We start from the raw sequence: 18,126 nt of genomic DNA, 5'->3' as shown, positions 1-18,126 counted from the left end.
AACTATCCATTCACTCACTAATATTTGAAAACAATTTCATACTCAACCCAAAGTTTGCAAGTGCGGGCTAATTCACTATAGACTCTCATTCCATTTTTTAACTGCATATAACTAACCATCCTGCGAGATGATATTAATGAACTTATAACTAGCTCTCTATTATCTATAATTCCTCACGTAGAATAGGGCATCAGCACATTGCCGAGTATCTACGCTTGTCAAAAATAGTTAAAACTACTCTAATTCCAGTCTTATTATAATAATACAAAAAAAATTATATTAATACGAATAATTATCTAAAACAAATATGGTGGTACTATTAGTAAGTTAACAGGAACTACTATTTGTATAGCATTTCCTAGGCCAAAATATATCATTTCAATGATGTCAATAGATATGTTTTTATTGCATTATTAATAAGCTTAGGCACACAGCCTGTGTTGCGTCCCATGATCTCGCCGGCCGGGTGGCTGACATTATACATCTGATATAGTAGTATGCACTACCATACTTCCACACCACCATATGAATTGTAAACACTTTCTTGCATACAACACCGTATAAAGAATCTAGGAAACCCTTTTATTCTTTCCATTCACCTGGGCTCTATGAGACTAACCGTGGACCCCCATACGTGTGAAGTCGAAGCACTATCGACAGAGCTAGTGTTTATTCTTTAATAAACTATTTTTTTTCCATTCTATTCTCAGAGCTATTTATTTCTTTATACCACAGGCTACGCAAATGATTATAAACTAATGTTATATTCAGCTTAGTCACATTTATAATTACATACTGCGTGTTTATAATGCTTTATAATAACCCACCCACTCAAAAATATGAATCACTTCTATAATTAAATTGGCCTGACAGCTGCGCTTCCACCAGCACCGTCGGCTAGTTTATTGTAAGGCTTGGGCCCGCTCGCCAACACCCTCTGAAAACATATAGCTTGCAAAGGAAGTGGTAACATAATTGGTCTCGTATGGCAAACGGTGAATGGTAAAATTTACTCTTCTCAGATATACAGTAGACAAAAATACAAGTATCATCCTTTGCAGACGATACCAAAATCAGCACGAAAATTACTTCTGTATTAGATATTAAACTACAAACCGATATCAATAGTCTTTGATTGGGCAATTCAATTCCTTTATTATGCACCCCCATACCCATCCCGTGGGTGGTGGTGGAAAGAGTTACAGAGGCACATAATTGGTTCAGGGACAACGACAAATAATGTGATGTTTAACGGTGATAAATTCCAGATAATTGAGTATGGTATAAATGAACATCTTAAACTAAATACAGGGTGCAAGGCACCATCAGATGAACTCATAAGGGAAAAAAACCTGTAAAATACCTGGGAAGAATGTCTGACGACCTAACGTTTAGCGAACACAACCAAGCAAATACATGAACGTCAGCAAGAAAACGATGGGATGGATTATGAGAACTTTTAGGTTCAGGGATTACGCCCAAAATGCCCCCCCTACTATATAAACCAATTATGCTTTCCCACCTTAGTACCTGTACTTACTACCTGGTACTCGCTTTATAAAATTTCTTGCAAGTGAAATGTACATATTTAGATTCCAGGGGCTTGTGACAGCAAATTCCATCAACTAACATTCTCACTCCCAACCGCACATGGGATGTGATACAACTCCGCCACAGGGGGAGGAGTCTAACTCCAGTTGTGTGTGTGTGTGTGTGTGGGATACATCTTCCTACCCCTTTACAAAGAAAATTTCATAAATCCTCACGCTGTTGTGAAGACTAATGCCCACAATGCATGCAGTCTGATGATTCAGTGACTATGAAGGTAGGTCCTATCTTTTTACTACATAATCTTTTTCATTACCATATTTAAAAGTTAGTTTATAATAAGAATGCATTTTCATCTAACATCTTGGTACTACATGTCAAACACACGGTACCAACTATCAACAACTAGCTTACTCTTAGGACTATGTACCACTTCATTTCTCCTCACCCTATTGTGTGTATATAATGTACACCCAGCCAATTTTTTCGGACTCACCATAGCCCGTGCTACATGGACATTTAGTTCCGAGTAGCTAAATCTAAAACAACAACAACACTATGGAGCTCTACTACCTCCATAAATGTTGGAGAGAGAGGTTCAGCAACACATGTCCTTCAGTGACGTGTCAGGCCATTTGAATCTGTACAGTGAGCTTGTGAGCATTAATTTTTAAACTTCCTCAGTGAAGAACTTAAGGAAGTTGGAAAAAGATTCATCTTGGAATCAGCGATCTAACCATTTTGATCATATTCATAATGCAACAAACACAGATGGTGTATACAGAGACATGACATCGATTCGGAACAGTGCAAAATAATACAGTACTATGGTTACCTACTATACAGGTGTGGCATAAGTAAACAGTATGGCATAAGAAAATATTTATTGTAAATTTTATAGAGTACATAAATGGTCTGATAAACAGTCATAATGTTATACTGTAGTTTATAAATAAATATATAAATTTTGAGAACAGCATCAGGTATCTGATGATTTATAAGTTTTGGTATTAAAAGAGACAAGTGCTAGAGATAGAGCATGAAAAATATATCTGGAAACAGAAATTCACAAAACAAGTGTATAACTGCCAAGTGAATACATTGTGTGTAATAGACCACAAGGAGAGCTCTTCACTGTCCTGCATGCCCTTAAACAATTTATTGATGACCAAACAACACACCAGAAGATGAGGAGACTACGACATTTCCGTCTTCTTGATATCAACACAATTAATTTCATAGTGATCCAGGACATGCCGAAACGTCGTCATCTCATCTTCTGGTGTGTGGTTTAGTCTTCATTTCTTCAACCACGATATTGTGACTCATCGTCTGCAACAACTTATACACGTCTCAAACAAAGGGCAAGGGGTATAGTTGTCAAAACATACATACATAAAAAAATTCAAAGATTTCATGCCCCATGGTCTAAACAGCTACTGTACCTTAATGCTAAATTCAGGTACCTTACACTTAGCACAGTTCAGCAATTATATGGATAAAATATATTTGGAAGCATCAATGCAGACAAGTCCAGACCATTTTAATCACCTGAATATTACTGCATGTCTTTTGTATATTTTAATGAGTTACTACACAGTTTGTTATGGGCAATTCTTCAGAAAGCAGAAATTTTAGACTTCAAAAAGACAAAACATCACTGTTTAGAAAATAGATACCTTAATGCATATATTATCATTACTTATAACTCCCCTAACCAACAAGTGGGGAAACAGGATAAGCACAGGGTGGAAAAAAAAATTATTATAATTTGGGGTAAAAAAAAAAAGCTCTGAATAAGAACTATTTAGTGCTGGGCTCCAGGGCCAAATTATAATTCATATCATATACAGTATATATTTGTTATATATATATATATATATATATATATATATATATATACAGTATATTTGTCCATTTACTATATTTACAATAGAGTACAGTACTATATTTAGCATCACCGATAAGCACTACAACACTCCAACCCGCCCTCACACTAGGCTGTTTATAGCAGCAGCCGTCCTCCCAGACGCATTCATCAATTTTAACATTGGTTTGTTCTCATATAAATTATTATTATTATTATACATTTTTGATGGATACCTACTACTGATAGGTGCCTACTACTACTACTATTATTATTATACATAAAAATTCTATGTATAGCTAGGCATAGGTTAGGTTAGGTGTTAAGGTTTTGTTGGAGATTATTTGTATTTGAAGAACTGTACGTGGGTGAAGCATTTATAGAATTGTGGTTTTAACAGAGGACTTGAGTGAAGCACTTGTTCTGGAAGTGCTTACAGAACATCAGTTGTAAGTTTTGCGTAAACCACTTTTCATAAACAGGGGGTTTGGCAGCTAGATTAACAAGCTTGGGGTCTTTGTATGCAAGGTCGGGCTGCACACTCCAGCAGTCATCCACTGTGGCAACCCACTGCTTTATAGGACCAGGTGTACTTGCGTGCTTCATGAATTGTTAATATTACAAATATATTTACACCTTGCAAACTGCTTCCAGCCAAATTTGTCCGGTACCATGTCCTGTGTTATTCTCACGCCTTAGACCGTCTTCTCATATAATCTAATTAGTTTGAATACAACTCCACTAGTCTACATTCATTCATTCATTCAACATGCCCAAACCATCTCATTGTGATCTTTATTTTGCAATTTACTAACTTTGCACGCCACATTTCTGACTTCTATTCCATACCCTGTTCTCCACACCATGACACGTTTCTCAGATTGTCCATTCCTACTTTAACTGAATTTGTCCACACACCATCTTGTAACCATGTACAGTATGAGAAATTGGAAACTATTACTCCCTAGGAGCTCCATCTCCTGAGCTGGAGCCCCTAGGGCAGTTCGTTCTGACAGTTCCTGCGATAGCACTGGAACCAATCTTATTGGTGTTTGCCTTTCCATTGGAGACTTTCAGCACCGTGGAGAGGGAAGACCTGCTTAGGTGACAGCTTCTCCCCATATCAACCTACCCTGGATTTGTGCCCTGGAGAGGCCACTCCAGACTGACAACCACAGCACAACTCTATAGTCTCCCGAGACTGATGGATGCCCACTACTCCATACTGACCTCAGGTTACAGCTATTCCCATCTTGTTTTTCCTATCCATTGCTTATATTGTGTAGGTGGGGTACACAGAGGGGTACCCCACCTGTGTGTGTGTACTAAGGTTTACCAGCATTCTGAACTACATTCAGGATTATAATAACCCTCCGGTGGTTAGTAAACTACTGTGGTAGCCTTAATAGACCAAGACCAAATCAAGTGAACACGTACTTTCTCTTGGACATTATATTTTTTGAATGCCCCATACTCGACAATTCCAGACCCTCTAGGTTGAGAGGTTGAATACTGTAAATATTTACTGAATACTGAAACACTACTGGTACCCAAAATTTAATATGTAAAACATATGCAATATATAAGAAAATTTTAATTTAAACACACTTCAATCACCTGTGAGCGAGAGCTCGGTAACTATACAGAAATAACTATACCATTCTAAGGACGACAAACTAAAATGAATAATCTGTAGATATTGATTAGCATTATAACTGAAGAACCATTATAGATGCATTAATCAAGTCACTGCTCTATGTGGTTAATTGGTCAATAACTTACTCCATGTGATTAGTGTTTTTTAAATATATAGGCGAGTGTGTGTAATATTTTGTATAAATAAAAATATGAGTATTATACATGATGGTTAACAATGTAACTGGCCATATAGGTGGTGGAAAATAAACTAATCAATTGGCAATCCATATGATACCAAATATACACCGATTGTGTAACCTGCTTTGAGTATACACAGTTTACTTTGGTCCTAAACTATGTTCAGGACTAAAGTAGACTTTCTGGTGTCAGTCATTGTGGTGGCCTTTATCACCCTTTCCCAGTTGATAGGCCTTTAGCCCACCACCACCAACCCATTAGCAATCATACATCAAACTGATCTACCACCATTGGCACTTTACCATTCACATATATTTCACACAATTTCCTTTTCTCTCGGCCACATTCACTTTGTCTTCCATACACGATAACTAATTTAAATCTACATAGCTCTCTCAATCTGCTAAAGAGATTGATATATATGAAGATTAATATATATCATCAGCATTCACCAAATTTGACATACTTTCATTGCTTAAACCTGTTCCATCACTAAGTTAACACCTCTCTAATATTTTTAATTTAGCATCCCTCATAACTACACCCATGTATAGATTTTATAACTAAGGTGACATCACAAAACCCTGAAGTACACCCACAACAATAACAAACCACTCATCACCATTAATTCTTACACACACATACTGCTAAGTATATACAGTAAAAAACGTTTCACAGCATTTAACGAACTACTAACTCCATACACGCTCAGTACTCAGTAATGCTCCTTAATGCGTAGCACAAGGAATATATATGGTTCAAGTATTCTGTATTTGAAAGCCTTTGTATATTTGAGTCTAAATGAACCAGACAAATCTCTCATTGAACAGCATCTTTTCATCCTGAAAATGTCAAAGTGCACAAACTTGTTGCAATTCACTAACCTGATCAAACTGAAAAGATCATATTTAATACATGCATCTCATAATTACATTATTTACATCATTTTTGGCCAATGTATGTACCCAGTGGGAACAACATCTTAAAATAAACATGTGTTGGTTCGACATTGAATCAACAACTTATTCACCGTTAATGATGTTGACTCTTGTCTAATAAGCATTGCTCTTTCATACTGTGCCAATTGGGCACAATGTGCCCCAATAAACCATTCAAATTGTAACCCATTATAGATCCTTCAACTCAACCTTATTGGTAATTTTGATAACATTTCAGCTCCTGCATTACCCACACACCAGAACAGTACAAGTTCACTTCAACTGAGGTGCCTACCAATCTTACACAATACAGTCACACAATCAGTTACATATTAAAGGGCATCATTTGGTTTTCCTATAAATACTTTTAAGCTCTGTGTGAGACTTAACAGGGTGATTAAACTTTAGCCAAACCTTGAGAACTTCAGGGGTTCATGTTTTGATAGAAGAGCCGCAAGGAGCCTCAGCTTTGCCTTAGTGTGCTTGTAATCAAAATACATCTGTTCCATGGGCCCTCTGTCTTCTTTATGCACTTTACGGCCCATTTCTCTCTCAAATTGCTCTTCATATTCTCGGAGTGACCGTCTTAATTTCTTCTTTTCTTCACGTGCTTCCTTCTTTCTTTCTCTCAGTTCACTTAGGGGTAGAGCATGGAGGTCACCGAGTGCAACTGTCTGCTGCCCATCCTTTGGGTCATCCTTTGGGTCATCCTTCCGAGTGGTTGCAGTTCGTGAAGGATCAAACATGGGTGGAGATTCAAGGCCTGGAGGGGTTGTGGGTGCTGTTGGTATTAGTTTTTCTATTTCATCTCCTTGTAAGGAACTGCGATGTTGAGGTGAGGCTAATGTGAAATCCATAGCCACATGTTCAATAATTGGAGGCAATTCTGCAAGATTTTCACTTGTTCTCTGCAAAATACAAATTCAATAAATTAATCTATCATCAAATTATCCTTAATTTTTTATATATCAAAGTACATATTATATACACACAATTAATTAGGATACTTACATATGCTCTCATGACAATCCTCTTAACTTGGCGATAACGGTCATAGAGTGGCCTCGCCAAGTCTCTGTCCTCCCGACTCGTGGGTCGTCCATGAATTGACTCATAATAAAGAAGGGCCTTTTGTAGGGCTGTTTTTTCTTCCTGCATTTCCACAGAACTCATGTCCTGTAATTCAGCTGGCCGGCCTAAAGCCGACCGCTTTTCTCGTAATCTGTCTTCGACATGTTTTAAGGTGACTGCAGTACGGGACCCGGTTCCATTGGATCTTACACTTGGGTTGGTCGACTCTTGACACCGGAGAAGTGATAATGGAAACACAATGGGTACAAACATCAAACCATCAACATCATCTTTCATTTCTGAAAATAGAAGTAGAATTTTTATAATGATGTAGTGATGAATAAGAAATGTATTATTCCAGTCTTTCCAAAAATAATCGCTTAAGATGACAAGAACTAGACATTTAAGTAAAATACTAACGTTTGAGCTCTATACTGGCCATGCTAAGTTCACTCATGTATTTCTTAGTTTTTCTGTGCTTCATTTTCTCGCTGTGTGAAGGGCGGTATCCGTGGGTAGCCTCAAATTCTTCTTCATAGCGCCTTATTTTTTTCTTGATGGAATGTATCTTTTTGATGAGCATCTTGACTTCATGTTGGCCAGGTGAGGGGTTGTCATCTTGCCCTGGTTGTAAGCCGATATCAATGAAAGCTTCAGATGCATGGGATGAAAGACTAGTGTCATCCTCGTCACTGCTTTGCAAGCTGCCTTCTATTTCACTTTCTTCGTGAAGGCGGCTGTGGGTAATCCAAAGTATTATTAGTTTTACCCTCCCCATTTCATTTCTATTTTTAAGAATGTGTTTTTCCATTGTTTATATTAAACACTTTGAACAAGTCAATATTGTGCAAGTTTAGTGCTCTAGATAAAATGATGTACCACCGTTCAGGCCTCTTAGCCAAATATCTTGCCTTCCATAACAATATAGAAGTAAAAGAATCTATCTTGGAGGGGGGGGACTATGTGTGTGTCTACCCCAATTGCCCTTTGGAATTATCAATTTCTCATCTATGCAAAATGCTATTTATAAGTTGACCAGACTACACACTAGAAGGTGAAGGGACGACGACGTTCCGGTCCGTCCTGGACCATTCTCAAGTCGATTGTCACAATCGACTTGAGAATGGTCCAGGACGGACCGGAACGTCGTCGTCCCTTCACCTTCTAGTGTCTGGTCTAGTCAACTTACTTTAGCCACGTTATTGTGACTCATCGCCTGCATGGTATTTATAACCCTGATCCCTCAATTCCTCTTTATATCATTACCTTTATCGGGGACAGGATGAGGTCCCTTTGAGGTCCCCATCAGCCAACTAATCTGACCTCCAGGATACAACCCACAACGACCGGTTTACTCATGGATTCCTGTTTCACTACTAGGTGAACAGAGGTATCGGGTACAAGTACACATGCCCAGCAGTTTGTCCTGCCCGGGGAATGAACCGGGTTCTTCGATTGTGAGCCGAGGACTTAGACCAATGTGGTAAATTTATCTAGCACAATACCTCCCTCCAATAATTTATTTGATGAAGCTTCATCAGTTGTCTGTTAATTTTTAGATCTATACTTTAACATGCAATATAAATATGGCAACATTAGTTTAAATAAGGCAGCGTTACCTGAAGCGAGATGCAGTTCGGTGCAAGGGGTCAGCACCGCGCATGCTCGAGGACCCACAGTCACTCTTCACTGCTTCACTGGTATCCACTAACTCGCCGAAGCCTGATGTTGCACGCTGCAAAAATAATAAAGTTTATAGCACAAGTTTCTAACTAACCATGCACCAATTCAAATTAAATACATGTACTGCACAAAATTATCGCTGGAATGAATGTGTGTGTGATTGAAGGCCAGCCGCATGGGGTTAACCTCACTAAACTTCACAGGAATAATGATTATGTTAACGGATGTGTTGTAGGGATAGTTCCAATTCCCCCAATAAAGAGTGGGTACAGTCCCAACGCCCGTTACAGCCCCGTTCCTGTGCCAGGTAAGTCCACTACGGGCTCACCATAGCCCATGCTACTTTTGGAACTGTTGTTCTAAGTAGCTGAATCTAAAAACAACAACCCAACGCCCCTCCTTCATGGAGTGTGCACTAAACGTTTCACATCGAGTCCGTAGACTTTAGCACCGAGTATAAAAAATGAAATTAATGATTTTCAAATATGTTCAGGTGAGAGGTGTATTCTGTACCCAACCTTTTGGTTACATTTATGGGGGAAGGGCGTGGGGAGGAGGGGGGGGGGACGGTGTAGTGATAGTAAACTGATCAGAGAGGAGTAGGGGTGCATGTGTGTTGGGAGAAGATTGGGAGGGAGTGATTAGGGAGAAGAACCGCGTGTTCGCTGGGAGGAGACAAGTGTTTGTTGTGGGGATATGGGAAGTGCGTGTTAGGGGGCCATCTGAAAGGGGCGTGAGTAGGAGACTGTGACGGTGTGGGTGGGTGTGGTGGGATGGGGGGGCCGGGTTGAATATAGATGTGTAAAGATTGTTATAGCATGGGGGGAGAAGGCGTGTGTTAAGAGACGGGGAGAGTGAGTGAGTATTCACCTAGTTGTGTTTGCGGGGGTTGAGCTCTGCTCTTTCGGCCCGCCTCTCCACTACTTTTTTTCCCACACCACACACCCCAGGAAGCAGCCCGTGACTGCTGACTAATTCCCAGGAACCTATTTACTGCTAGGTAGCAGGGGCATTCAGGGTGAAAGAAACTTTGCCCATTTGCTTCTGCCTGGTGCGGGAATCGAACCCGCGCCACAGAATTACGAATCATGTGCGCTATCCACCAGGCTACCAGGCCCCTGAGTGTGTGTATAAGTGTATGTGTGTGTAAGTGTGTGTGTACTCACCTAGTTGTGCTTGCCGTTCTTTGGTCCCGCCTCTCAACTGTCAATCTACTGGTGTTAAGGTTCCCGAGCCTACTGGGCTCTATCATATCTACACTTGAAAGTGTGTGTGTGTGGGGGGGGGGGGAGGGGGGTATACCAGGGAACCGGATAAACTGGCTCTGCCGAGTACCCTATCTGGTATACATACAACAGGAAAGAGAATACTGTATACAAAACATTATATACATTAATATAGGTCGTGTATACCTGTTGGGACGACCTTAAGCCCAGTTCACAGGGCGTGACTTCTGGTGGGACTGGGTCGTAACGTGTTGGCTCGTCGTCTGATGTCAGGGAAGTCAGGTAGGAGGGAGTTTTGTCTTCTTCCGTCGACTGTGATTGACTCCCGCTATCCTGCTGGGAACAGAGTTAACACCTGTTAACAAGCTAATAGCATTATATATACGCAATATTTTGCAATAAATTGCAACTGCCGTCTTTGCAACTATTTTCCAGAACCTACTTATGGGCATGCAAGATGTGAAAAATTAAACTATCACTAATCTAAACGCATGAAAATGCTTTTCACTAATAAAAGTGAGTGACATTCATTTAGAGAAAATATCCGTTTCATATAAAAGGCTAATTGTGTTTTCAACGTGTTAAGTGTAACCTAGGTCTGGACTGGGATCCAGAACTTAACTGGTTCACCCCTGTTCACCCAGCAGTAATTGGGAACCTGGATGTAAACCGCATAGTAGGTCGCGTTCCAGGGAAAAAACTGGGAGGGGAAACCTCATTGTAGGGTCTAAGACTTGAAAAAAAAGCATATACCCCTTACGTCAGCGCTGTCTTACCTGACCTGGCCTAACGTATCCTGAAAGGAGATAAAATGTGTTTTATATATATTGTGTGGCACATCCCTAAAAAAAATGACCCAAGACTTATTCTCCTGTGGCCGCTTGTGTATAACAAAAATTCCAATATTTTATGCCGCCCATTCTCCCAATTAGTTCAAATGTCACAAAAATGATGTATTAAATTGTCCCAATCAAACCCAACCGAGGACCCAGGAGCATAAAACCCGTCATAGAGCATAGAGCCCGTCAATTTTGCGACTCACTATGATTTATAGTGCATCATATTTTGGCCGTTGGGAGTTTTATAGGTCTATATGCGATGTACTACTATAGAGGACAGGTAATACGAAATACGATGTACTACTCAAGGTCGTAAGATTTGTACAATTTATTTAGGTACCAATGCCTCTAGAAGAAATGAATTCCTGATAACGGGATTAGTGTCATCTTTTCTCCTTTCGCAAAACCCTGATATTTCAGTCCCTTATAATTTAAAATTAAAAACTAAATGCACCAACAATATAGTGATGGACTCTAAAGCGCTCAGAACTGGGGTAGGGTACAGTCCTCAATACGGTCAAATATTAGAATATCTAAAATGACGTTCTGAAATTTAATATATACAACGCCACTGATAGGCTATCACGTACTAGAAAGAATTAAAATCAATCCTATAATAGAATTATACGTGGTAACGATAATACAAATTTTAGCAATTTGACTACAGTATTTCGCGGTGGAACTAACGATTTTGGATGGAATTAACAGCCACTTGAATCGAAATTTAAGCTTCATGAAATGGCAAATAATGTTATTGTAAAGATCGAAATATCTGAAATTCTTGCAGTTTTCAGATTTCGCTTGTAGTACATAAAGAAATACATAGGCGATGAAAATATCTGTATAGACAATTTATATTACCTTGTAATATCAAATATTTAACATTATTTTAAATATTACTACACATTGTAGTAATATAGATATTTTGTAGAACAAAATATCTATATTATATTACTACGCATTGTAGGAAAATTATCACACACAGTCCGTTAATATCATTACAAGGTGTGCAGCTATAAAAGTTAATTTCAAACAGCCACCGGGATCTGATTAAGATCTTTTGTGCTCTAGTCCTTTTGCGCTATCGTTCACAAGACTTGTTCATAGGGTGCACACACAAACTAACAGCCACTGGTGGCATTCAAATCAAAAGATTACTTGTTGACCAGACCACACACTAGAAGGTGAAGGGACGACGACGTTTCGGTCCGTCCTGGACCATTCAATCGACTTGAGAATGGTCCAGGACGGACCGAAACGTCGTCGTCTCTTCACCTTCTAGTGTGTCGTCTGGTCAACATAGTTCAGCCACGTTATTGTGACTCCTCGCCTGCACAAAGATTACTTAATCACTTCCGTGCATTTACTCCAGAACCTTTGATTATGGGGTAAAATGTTAATTAACTGCTCTCGCTAGTCAGATTATGAAAAGGCTAATAAAATTAATCGCGACCAGCACCCGTCTACTACACTTAAAGAACTATGATAAAACGAGGATGGAAGCATTTTAGCGGGAACGTGCACATCTTTCCAACACATCCCTGTGTACTATATGGATTGATTGATGAAAATTAAGCCACCCAAGAGATGGCATGAATAGCCCGTAGGTGGAAGAATTTTTGTTCAGTAAATGTATACAGTGTGTTGAGGTGACATTTAATTGTCAGGTATATGGATTGATTGAGAGAGTGGCACGGGCATGAATAGCCCTTAAACCTACAATATGGAAGGTCTACAGAGATGTCATCGGGTACAGACACAGAACTAAAACCGAATAGCGCAGACCGCGAATAGGCTGCCCATAATGCTTGGGAAATAGAGATCATCATCATGATAGGCGAAACTGTAAATATTGTGAAATGAACAATAGATATTCACATAGTTACTATTTGCCTGAACACCTATGAGCTCCAACAGCTAAAGAATCGCCTTCAAAAGGAGACGGTCACTGACAACTAAATAGCAGTTTCATAAAGAGTTTTCAACTTTAACAACACCAATTCCAATTAGATAAACGTACAATTGAAGTGAAAATATACTAGTTAATGTGCTTCTAATTAAGGCTCAAAAGAAAACAATATATATCTTACCTCCCATTGGTGGTTGGTTGCCCACACCGGCTCAAAGTCCAGCAACATCCTGGTCACAATTTCTAATACAAGTGTCTCGCACTCAAATATATATATATACTGTATGTAAAAAAATAGCCTTATAAACTATCAGTAATTATCACAGATAACGTATCACGGACAGCACGTCGCACTATAAGTCCAAATCCGAGTATATAAAATAATTAATGATTTATTATATATGTACTTTAGCAGTGGCTAGTATTTCAACTTCAGAGTTCCCTTGAACTTGACGTTAACATCCACTTTAGTGTTTGGTGTCTCTGCTTCAGCATTTCCAATCGTGCGTACAAGTCGAGTCCGTGGAGATATTGAGACATGTAAGCCGTGCACAGGGAGGAGCGTCTACAACGAACGTCCGGGTCGTGCGGGCCCGGTTGTGCTACTGAACCTCACCCATTGCCAACTATGTGTTCACCATCACTGCCTGCTCAGTGCCCACCACTACCTTGCTTATACCAACCACAACTAGTCTGGGTGCCTCGCCGGCATGAACGGTACGTCTTGTAATAATATCACTACTTCCATCCACACTTTAACAATTCAAACGTTACAATAAGGTAGTTAAATTCTATTGCAACATTTGCAACAAGGCTATACGGATGGGGGGGGGGGGGTTGTATAATTAAAAGAGATAGACCTCATTTTTTTCCTTGGTCGTCACTGATAGGTAAATTCTGATTGGTAAGTACTTACCACGATTAAGGGGCGAGGATCGACTAGGCAACCTTAAATAATCTCTTTTTAAGGTTTTTTCGCACATGGGCAATGTACCAAGTTAAGGACAGGTGCACTCCGCTCTCGGTGTATGTACACTAAGAGTTAACTTTATGCTAATATTTGGTAATGACTGTAAAACGTGAATAAATATATATTTTTTTATTAGAAAGCTTATTGCTTAACGAAGTATGACCGAAAATAGAAAAGTATAATTACCCAAAACTACCCAAATATTTTTAAAATTACGGAAATAAATTTAAAATATGACATTTTTTGTTACTATAATATTTCTATTAAATATAGAACATGAATAATCATAATTTTCCTTAGCAATACTCATATTTTATAACGAAATTTGACAACAAAAATGATTACAAAATTAACCAAAATTGCCCAAATTTCTTAGATTTTCACAAAGAAACGTAACATTTTCTTAATATAATATTTATAATGACTATAGAACGGGAATAAAACATAATTTAAACAGTTAACACATTTGTTTGTATTTAACAAACTTAGGTATACCCAACAACACGCTACTACTCTACTCTAAGTGAAGTTTACAAAGCTATGTAAACCTCACAAGCTATGCAAAGCTCAAAAGCTAGCTATGAGATCATCTAATAGTATACAATCGTATGTGGGTGTATGGGGATATGTTTGCCTGTGAAGTGTACTGCATGAAAGAGCTATTTTTTAATATTAGTATTATTGATTTCTACCAGACGTGACCATACACTGGCAATGCTCACCAGCATATATACATTTTCTACTGTCCTACATGGATAGGGCTTAAACATATAGTTCAGTGATTTATTGAACAATCAACCGCAGAAGGTAATTGTAGTGTCTGTAAAAATGCTGATCTAACCTATGTACATAAATACATAAATACACAGCATAGAAGTGGTAACATAGCCGTGGTCCCAAACTCGTAAATGTTACTGGCTTCTACGCACTACTCGCCCGGGCGGGGTTATAAGGGACGGATAAAAACGGTATGTGAATTATGGAATGTGGTAGTGCCCATATCCGAACCTCATTCCCATGATATGCTGAAATATTTGGCACAAATTTATACAAATCGTTACAGTTAGGGTCTTAACAAGTATACATCAGTGATTTTTATTTTTTCGTCAAGTTGATAAACATATGCACGCTACAATTTGAGTGTAGGGACGCATTTGACATATACATAGCATACAATACAGCCTAACATGAATATTATAGCAGTTTGCATAACAATGAATTGGAAAGGACAGTAGAGCATAACAAATATAAATAAAACATAAATGGTAATATGAGAATGAGCTGTACATCAAGTATGTTTATTGAGATAAACAAGAAATACATCTCAAAGGGATAGAGTAGCTTAGGCTATTTCTACCCCCCATTTTGTACATCACCCCAGATTCAGGAATTTGCCACCAAAAAAAAAAAAGAGGCCTCGATATAAGCCTAACGTGTATGAATACACTCTGGCCTCCTGTCCCCGACACAGTGAATTATTTTTATTATTATGAATTATATTTATATATGAGAAAACTGTTCAATTTTAAAATCCAACTGGTAAAGCTCATCAGGGCAAATGGGGGGGAGTGGGGGGTACCTTTTACAAGCCGCCGGCTTCCTGTCCTCTTCGAGGCTATCTTGTTATCTTGAGGCCACTAGAATTAGTCGCCCTCGGGTAAATTCAGGTAAATTTGATGTGGCCAGCGAGGCTAGTGGCAAGGGCGACACGTCTACCAACCTCGATTGTGTTTACCAGTCCATCTAATTGTCGATAAAATGGTTGTTCTTTAACCAGTGACTATTAAATATAATACATTCCCAGTTTTAATACATTAGTTTCAGCCCATTTTGCAGTGTTGGAAGAATTTGTGTTGGGGTGTGAGTTAATTACGTTGATTCGTATAGTGTTGGTAGTTGTGTAAGGGAGGAGCGGGAGGTGGTGGTGGTTCGGGTCAGTAGGAAGGTGGAGGGCGGGGCGCCAGGTCGGGGGCTTCGTCGCCAGGTCGGGGGCTTCGTCGAGTAAGTTAACACGTTTTTATATTCAGTATTGTGCATCTAGTATTGGCTCTGGCTGTCATTAATTACGACGGGTGTTCATTCTGGCGTGTAGACTCTTGTGAATTAAGTTCACTCATAGTTTGAAGGATATTCGTTGGTTAATTCATAAGTTTTATCGTGCCTTCGGAGGCCAACGTGAGAAGACGTCCATCACGTTGATGCAACGTGATGCCAGTCACGTTGGTGTGACATTGATGCCAGTCACGTTGGTGTGACACTGATGCCAGTCACGTTGGTGTGACACTGATGCCAGTCACGTTGATGCAACGTGATGCCAGTCACGTTGGTGTGACATTGATGCCAGTCACGTTGGTGTGACATTGATGCAGTCACGTTGGTGTGACATTGATGCAGTCACGTTGGTGTGACACTGATGCCAGTCACGTTGGTGTGACACTGATGCCAGTCACGTTGGTGTGACACTGATGCCAGTCACGTTGGTGTGACATTGATGCAGTCACGTTGGTGTGACACTGATGCCAGTCACGTTGGTGTGACACTGATGCCAGTCACGTTGGTGTGACACTGATGCCAGTCACGTTGGTGTGACACTGATGCCAGTCACGTTGGTGTGACACTGATGCCAGTCACGTTGGTGTGACACTGATGCCAGTCACGTTGGTGTGACACTGATGCCAGTCACGTTGGTGTGACACTGATGCCAGTCACGTTGGTGTGACACTGATGCCAGTCACGTTGGTGTGACACTGATGCCAGTCACGTTGGTGTGACACTGATGCCAGTCACGTTGGTGTGACACTGATGCCAGTCACGTTGGTGTGACACTGATGCCAGTCACGTTGGTGTGACACTGATGCCAGTCACGTTGGTGTGACACTGATGCCAGTCACGTTGGTGTGACACTGATGCCAGTCACGTTGGTGTGACACTGATGCCAGTCACGTTGGTGTGACACTGATGCCAGTCACGTTGGTGTGACACTGATGCCAGTCACGTTGGTGTGACATTGATGCCAGTCACGTTGGTGTGACATTGATGCCAGTCACGTTGGTGTGACATTGATGCCAGTCACGTTGGTGTGACATTGATGCCAGTCACGTTGGCGTGACATTGATGCCAGTCACGTTGGCGTGACATTGATGCCAGTCACGTTGGCGTGACATTGATGCCAGTCACGTTAGCGTGACATTGATGCAGTCACGTTAGCGTGACATTGATGCAGTCACGTTAGCATGCCAATGATGCAGTCACGTTAGCATGCCAATGATGCAGTCACGTTAGCATGCCAATGATGCAGTCACGTTAGTGTGACATTGATGCAGTCACGTTAGCATGCCAATGATGCAGTCACGTTAGTGTGACATTGATGCAGTCACGTTAGCATGCCAATGATGCAGTCACGTTAGTGTGACATTGATGCAGTCACGTTAGCATGCCAATGATGCAGTCACGTTAGTGTGACATTGATGCAGTCACGTTAGTGTGACATTGATGCAGTCACGTTAGCATTCCAATGATGCAGTCACGTTAGTGTGACATTGATGCAGTCACGTTAGCATGCCAATGATGCAGTCACGTTAGTGTGACATTGATGCAGTCACGTTAGCATTCCAATGATGCAGTCACGTTAGTGTGACATTGATGCAGTCACGTTAGCATGCCAATGATGCAGTCACGTTAGCATTCCAATGATGCAGTCACGTTAGTGTGACATTGATGCAGTCACGTTAGCATGCCAATGATGCAGTCACGTTAGTGTGACATTGATGCAGTCACGTTAGCATGCCAATGATGCAGTCACGTTAGTGTGACATTGATGCAGTCACGTTAGCATGCCAATGATGCAGTCACGTTAGTGTGATTGCTTTGCCTCCTTGCGTCGTTTTGTATTTTTTGACAAGCTCTCTAAGCATTCTGTCAGGCACTTAAGCAGGCAGAGGTGTAGCGTAATCAACTAAATATATAATTTTTACAAAATGCATAATTTAATATTTGTTTTTAATTTGCAACATAGCCCGAGTAGAGATACCTTGTCACAGCCATAAGAACTCTTGAGAAAATGAAGATTGTGATATTAGTTTTGAAGTTGAACATTAGGCTACGATTCCTTAGTGAGAAAGGGGAATTTATCAACATTTATCAACAGAGGAAAAATAAGGTATTCATATACATTTTATTAATGTTAAACAACATGCACTAGTCAGATTAAGACCTTTAGTGCCGTCTGTAATCATTTTT

General features: G+C 39.9%; 2 protein-coding genes across 3 annotated transcripts in view; one reads left to right on the top strand and one right to left on the bottom strand.

Moving 5' to 3' along the window:
* Positions 1 to 2,417: 2,417 nt before the first annotated feature.
* On the bottom strand, positions 2,418 to 13,565 carry LOC123772159 (protein FAM13A-like). Of its 2 annotated transcripts, none has more exons than XM_045765185.2 (6): positions 13,099 to 13,565; positions 10,356 to 10,505; positions 8,880 to 8,995; positions 7,681 to 7,997; positions 7,201 to 7,559; positions 2,418 to 7,097 (listed from the first exon to the last, which is right to left on the bottom strand). In XM_045765185.2, exons 1-6 carry the CDS (start codon positions 13,144 to 13,146, stop codon positions 6,594 to 6,596), a joined length of 1,494 nt encoding a protein of 497 aa, XP_045621141.2. In that variant the 5' UTR covers positions 13,147 to 13,565; the 3' UTR covers positions 2,418 to 6,593. The 2 variants fall into 2 exon arrangements, with proteins under 2 accessions (XP_045621141.2, XP_045621142.2); XM_045765186.2 differs by having other exon boundaries at positions 10,356 to 10,502; positions 13,099 to 13,564.
* Positions 13,566 to 15,840: 2,275 nt separating this feature from the next.
* LOC123772155 (patatin-like phospholipase domain-containing protein 4) overlaps positions 15,841 to 18,126 on the top strand; it is a 54,605-nt gene continuing 52,319 nt past the window's right edge. Inside the window, exon 1 of the mRNA XM_069311065.1 lies at positions 15,841 to 15,888. The gene's annotated coding sequence lies outside the window, so the exon portion shown is untranslated. The remainder of the gene's footprint in view (positions 15,889 to 18,126) is intronic.

The sequence above is a fragment of the Procambarus clarkii genome, chromosome 69, assembly GCF_040958095.1.
Source record: "Procambarus clarkii isolate CNS0578487 chromosome 69, FALCON_Pclarkii_2.0, whole genome shotgun sequence".
In the NCBI taxonomy this organism is placed as follows: domain Eukaryota; kingdom Metazoa; phylum Arthropoda; class Malacostraca; order Decapoda; family Cambaridae; genus Procambarus; species Procambarus clarkii.
This window is presented reverse-complemented; position numbering and strand designations above follow the sequence as displayed.